Here is a 5,670-nt window from a genome sequence, read left to right on the forward strand (position 1 = left end):
CATGTACATGCTACAGTGTGCTGGGCAAGAGCCTCCATAAAGTTCCTGCCGATATCCAAAATGGAGACTCTAACTTTAAAGCGTGTGAAGTAGGATATTCTATATTTAAAACAAACAAAAAAATTCATCACAAGGGTGCCCATTAATTACTTCCTTTGGGGTGTTAGAAAGACCATATAACTAGGATTTAAAGGGGCGTTCCCATTGTTAAAGGGTTACTGCTGAGTGAAAGGCATTTATTGGGGTGGACATCAAAGGTTGGGGGGAAATCAAGTCTGACCTGTTTGCACTGTGCAGGGAACAGCATTGGGCTAAAAGCTCTCCACTCTTTTTTTCTTAGTATAAACACACTCCCCATGGCCGATTTTCTCCATTCTCATTCTCCGGCTTTACCAATTCAGTCTCTTCTGTGAAACTTTGTCTGGGAAAAGACACCCAATATGCTGAACACATTCGCTTTTTCTCATTATTTAGTCCTGGCTGGCCTGGAACTCACAGGTACTCACCTGCCTCTGCCTCAAGGGCTGAGATTAAAGGCTTGCACCGTACGCCTGGTTTGACACATTAACTTTTAATAACCTTATCATTAAGGAAACCACTTAAAGATTCCTTTCCACGTCCTTTCCCGACTTTGTAATGTTTCAAAGTCACTTCCCAAAGACTCAAAGGGCCCTCTCTCCCTGCACTTACCTGCCCGCAACGCTTCAGCTCAAGCCTCTTTCAAATAAACGCAGCCATAAACCGAAAATCCTCCACGTTTCCACACCACACCATCTCCACCCCAGACACCACGGCGTTTTGGTATTTTAAGTTTTGGCTAAAATACTTGCTTTATCTTTAAAAATGCAGTCATTTTTAAGTATCGGCGGGAGGACTATCATTTTAAAGAAAAAATCACAATAAATACTGACAGAAAATACGCACCAAGGAACTAATCACCTGCTTTGAAATATTTTTTTTTAATTACAGAGGTAAGGAAGCAAGCGTAAGGCTTTAAAGGTGAAACTCAAACGTTTATTAGAAAGGCTAAGAAGGCTGACAGTGATCACTGTGTCCACGTGGTTGGCCACTGGAAGCTCTGACTGGCTTGGGGTTATCGTCAGGGACAGAAGCTGTCTGCTCTATTTACTTTGAAAAGTAGTAGAATTGGCGATTCCTTCAAAATAAAGTGTTATCTGTCGATGAGGGCGAGAACCGGCTTTACGGTTCCGGAATTCCATTCCTGATGGCCAAGTCCTGGGTGGAAGGTGGGAGTTTTCAAATGCCGGGATTTTCCCTTCTACAATAAGGGCTTCTGCAGTGACAGACACACAGAGTTTAACTTGTACCTCAGGGATCCTAGTTTCCGTGAAACTGCGACCCGGAACAATCTAGGGTCAACACCTAAATGATCGATTCGAACCTGCTGCACTCAGAACCGGCGACCCGGCTGGAAGGGATCCTTCATCAAACACGTTGCAAGAGAAGTGGGATTTGTGAAGCAGCCCACAGAATGTCACGCTCACAGCCACTCGTAGCGGCTTAGAAACAAAGGGACAGAAAGGGATCCTCGGGTGAGGGGCTGCCAACAGGAAACTACAAGATAAAACAGGAAAACTAAATTTCGCAACACAGAGAAGGAACCGGCAGTATCTTCTGGCCCGTCTGGCATTCCGTAGAAGGAGCTCGCAGGGCCTTCGCCGGCCACGCCCCTTGAGCGAAGGCTGTCTGCTGTGGTGCCTATTGCGCGGGCGCCACCGGGTCCTTACCGCGGACGCGCCTAAAGCCGGAAGTAGAAACACTAAGGACCGGCACCGCCGGAGCCACCTCGCGAGTGGGAGGAGATGCACATGCGCAAAGGCCTCCAGCCGCGCTTAAATACCGTCATGCGGCCACCGGCGGCCTTTTCCCCTGCCGCCGCCGAGTTGCGCGGAGGCGGAGCCACGGGGTGAGTCCAAGTTAAACGTGGGGGTGAAGTGTCTGCTTTGTGCGTTTTAGTTTCGAATGCCTGAGAAGGTGCCCGGGGTCTAACGAAAGCGCTTTACTGCTGGTTTTGTTTTTCAGTGCGTTCAAGATTCGGCCTCACCCGTAATCCACCGCCATGGCCGAGGAAGGGTGAGCTGGGCGTGGACGGGCTGCGCGGGTCGGAGTTTTTTCCCAAGTCTCGGGCTAATCTCCGTGCACCCTGCTATGAGGATTCTAACATCGTCTTTTGCTTTTTAGCATTGCTGCTGGAGGTGTAATGGACGTCAACACTGCTCTTCAAGAGGTGCTGAAGACCGCCCTCATCCACGATGGCCTCGCACGTGGCATCCGCGAAGCTGCCAAAGCCTTAGACAAGTACGTGTCTCGGTCTCAATACTGTGGGTTGTTGCAGCCGGAACAAAGACTGCAGCCAAGGGAAGAAAGCGTGTGAAGTTCATGCTGTTAGCACAAAAGTTCTGAGTGGCATCCGTTCGACAGGAAACCTAGGAAAAGGTACCAGCTCAGATCTTTTCTAGCCCACTTAAGATGCGTGGGTTGCTGTGTGGACTGGGGGTGAGCAGGAGTTGGCGAAATAACTACAGTGTTTGAATGATGACTTGGATTGTCGGATACCCCTTCACCCCCTTCATGGGTGAGACAAAACAGCCTGACAAACCTGTAGTTTGTGGGGTTGATCGGTTTTGCTGAAGGACAGAACGAAGAGCTTCATTAGCTGCTATTCAAATTAACGTTAAATAGACTAGTGCTGTTGCAGCATTTGAGAAGTTAATCATCAAGGATGCTTGAACACGCGGGACTACTTCCGTAGTGGTTATTAATCTTTTTTTTTGTGGTTTTGGAGCCTGTCTTGGAACTAGCTCCTGTAGACCAGGCTGGTCTCGAACTCAGAGATCCGCCTGCCTCCCGAGTGCTGGGATTAAAGGCGTGCGCCACCACCACCCGGCAGTGGTTATTAATCTGAAGCATGCATGTTTATCTCTGCCTGAGGAAAAGCCGGGGAAATTTTAGCTGTTTATTCGTTGATGTTAACTGGAGCATGGATTCAGGTGGACGTCTCAGATAACTGCGAATCTTGTATAGCCCCTGCTGTACGGTACTGTCTTGCAACAACTTTTTATTTAGCAAAGCATCATGGTTTCCTTACGCCTTAAATACTTACCTTGAGAAAGATCGGTGTCTGAGGGAAACGGGCCAGTGACTGTACAGGTAACTAGGCCGCAGGTGAAATTCAGTAGTTGCTGTAAGCAGTTAGGTATGCATTAGCGCCTGTTGCTTTTTATGTCTTAGAGTCGATGAAGATGCCTTGAACTTGGGCCTTAAGTGTAATTTCACCTTTGAATTTTGCATTTTAGGCGCCAAGCCCATCTCTGTGTGCTTGCATCCAACTGTGATGAGCCTATGTATGTCAAGTTGGTGGAGGCCCTTTGTGCTGAGCATCAAATCAACCTGATTAAGGTGAGTCCTTTTCAGAGAGGTGCCGTGGTGAGAGCCCGGGTTGATGAAGTGGTAACTTGTGCATCTAGAGCCGTATAGCTTTCAATTCACTGGAACAAAAGGTTGTTTATTGCTATTTGGTGAGCTGTACATGATGACAACTGGCTCCCTCTACCGAACAGCTATGAGGAAATTACCATGTCACTTCTGACACAGCCACCTTTGGGGTTTAATTTTTAATTTTCAGTTGCTCTAACCCCTGCTAATAATAGGTTTTGTTTTTGTGTAGGTTGATGACAACAAGAAACTCGGGGAATGGGTAGGCCTCTGTAAGATTGATCGAGAGGGAAAGCCACGGAAAGTAGTTGGTTGCAGTTGTGTAGTGGTTAAGGTAAGTCTGGCTTTCATTTTTTGAAATGTTAACCAGCCTATTATTGGGAGAAAAACTCAGCAGAATTATAAATTCTGTACTTTAAGATAAGCCATAATTTGAGCCAGCCAATTAATCTGCTTATCTCAATGTGCTTCTGCAGATATTTAGAAAAGGCGGGCAATAGTGACGCCATGTTACGAGCCTTAAGGACAGCTGAAGTCCTTAAGGTCCCTGAAAATGGCTACAGTATTATAGCTGGGAAGCACTTCAGACTGAAATAGTTGTAGTCAAAAGAACTTAATATCCCATAAATAATTTTCATCTAATTTTTTTAAGGACTATGGCAAAGAATCTCAGGCCAAGGATGTCATCGAAGAGTACTTCAAGTGCAAGAAATGAATAAAAAAAAATTTTGGCTCATTTTTTTCTCCTTGTTTTTTTTGTTTACTGCTATGAAATGGGGTCTCTTTGTGCAGATGGTTGTTAGCAAATTAGAAGCACTCTTTAAAAAGTAAACTATTTGATCTTAGTTTGATTAAATGACTAACTAGGATTGAGATGTAGGGCAAACAAAACATAAACCTAAAATTGGGTTTGCCATGATATTTCTTAGGGACAAAGTGTTCAGGGCATTGGAGTTTATCAGTGGGGGAGCACAGGCTTAGCACACCTGAGAAGCCAGGGCTACAGTAGGGACCTGGTTTCATGAAGGTCCTGACTTGTTTTAGGAGAGCAGACATGGGTGGAATTTACTGGCTTCTAAGGATGAAGCTGGTTCATCTAGTGCTGAATGGCTTGAAAGGGTCAAATTGTGATGGCATGGGAAAACAGATTAGAGGAGGAAATGAAGGGATATTGAGTTAAGAATACTTTAACTTAGAAGATTTGGGACTTCAGGTCTCCTGGGGCAGAAACTATAAAATGGTAGTTTATATCCCTGGTATATTCAAGATAGTGTCCTCAAAGTTGGACTGCCACTGCTTAGAAAGGTTTCTAATCAGCCAGTCATAGAGTTCTTGGCATTATTTGTATGAGACTTCACAATTTTAAGCTAAGGTTTTAGGAAATGTGTGGGAAGGAAAGTGGTTCCTTGTGACCTTGTGTATCTTTAGGCCAACTCCCAGTGAAGATACCAGTATCTGTAATGACAGCTCACCAATTAGTACTGCTGGCTGATGGAGGCTGAACAATAAGCGATGTTCCTGAGATTGTGAGCTAACAATTAGACTGGAGAGACAATTGCTTTGTATTTGAGTCCCTGGCTTGTTAACAAATTCATGCTGTTCTACCCTACAGAGTTACACTAGTGTTTTGAAGCTAATGCTTCTCAGAAGAGGTTGGGAAACCTTTTGACTAAATAGTGGCTGTTTTGATTTTTCTGCTTTAATCAAAATTTTTGTAGTAACATTAGATGAGGGGTCACCCAAACTTGGACTTGATGTATCCCTTGCCTCGACCTTCCAAGTGCTTGACATTGCAAGTGTGCTAACAACTGGCTGAAGATGGCTTGCATGGCGGTTTTATGAGGTTCACAAGTCAAACTTTGGTCAGACTTGGCAGAAGGCCCCTTAACCTGAACCGTTTTTTTGTTCCCTTTTTCCCAATTTGGGGGAAAATGTATTTGAGGTGTGCACTTGCCACTTGTTTTAGACGAGTATTATTAGGTTGAAGTGGCCTGCAGAGGGCAGCATAAGGCGGAATCGGATGTGAGACCTAGCAGTGCAAAAGAGGGTAGGCTGGGGTAAACTAATTCCTGTGGGAAAAGATTGCACCAGTGGACATTTGAAGATTTCGGAAATTCCAGCGGTAGCATAACAGGAAAGTGCTCTAAAAGTACCAGGTTATCTTAATTTCCATTAGTGTCGGTTTCAATTGTGATTCTTAGTTCAACAGGATTT

At 45.1% G+C, this 5,670-nt stretch overlaps 1 protein-coding gene and 3 non-coding genes across 4 annotated transcripts; all 4 read left to right on the top strand.

Annotated features, from left to right (window-relative positions):
* The first annotated feature begins 1,849 nt into the window (after nucleotides 1–1,849).
* On the top strand, nucleotides 1,850–4,194 carry Rps12 (ribosomal protein S12). The gene is made up of 6 exons (XM_005360932.3): nucleotides 1,850–1,927; nucleotides 2,044–2,094; nucleotides 2,203–2,319; nucleotides 3,318–3,420; nucleotides 3,689–3,790; nucleotides 4,109–4,194. Exons 2-6 carry the CDS (start codon nucleotides 2,081–2,083, stop codon nucleotides 4,169–4,171), a joined length of 399 nt encoding a protein of 132 aa, XP_005360989.1. The 5' UTR covers nucleotides 1,850–1,927; nucleotides 2,044–2,080; the 3' UTR covers nucleotides 4,172–4,194.
* On the top strand, nucleotides 2,548–2,620 carry LOC113457713. The gene has a single exon (XR_003378222.1). It is a non-coding gene; the product is annotated as a small nucleolar RNA SNORD101 (small nucleolar RNA).
* Nucleotides 3,544–3,616, top strand: LOC113457677. Its single transcript, XR_003378189.1, has one exon. It is a non-coding gene; the product is annotated as a small nucleolar RNA SNORD100 (small nucleolar RNA).
* Nucleotides 3,891–4,021, top strand: LOC113457720. The gene has a single exon (XR_003378229.1). It is a non-coding gene; the product is annotated as a small nucleolar RNA SNORA33 (small nucleolar RNA).
* Nucleotides 4,195–5,670: the final 1,476 nt, after the last annotated feature.

Source organism: Microtus ochrogaster, linkage group LG4 (genome assembly GCF_000317375.1).
Source record: "Microtus ochrogaster isolate Prairie Vole_2 linkage group LG4, MicOch1.0, whole genome shotgun sequence".
In the NCBI taxonomy this organism is placed as follows: Eukaryota; Metazoa; Chordata; class Mammalia; order Rodentia; family Cricetidae; genus Microtus; species Microtus ochrogaster.

Bases quoted from the DNA above. Each gene is read 5' to 3' on its own strand.
- Rps12 (XM_005360932.3), top strand. The intron at 3,421-3,688 runs GTGAGTCCTTTT...GTTTTTGTGTAG, and splicing joins ATCAAATCAACCTGATTAAG to GTTGATGACAACAAGAAACT. The intron at 3,791-4,108 runs GTAAGTCTGGCT...AATTTTTTTAAG, and splicing joins GCAGTTGTGTAGTGGTTAAG to GACTATGGCAAAGAATCTCA.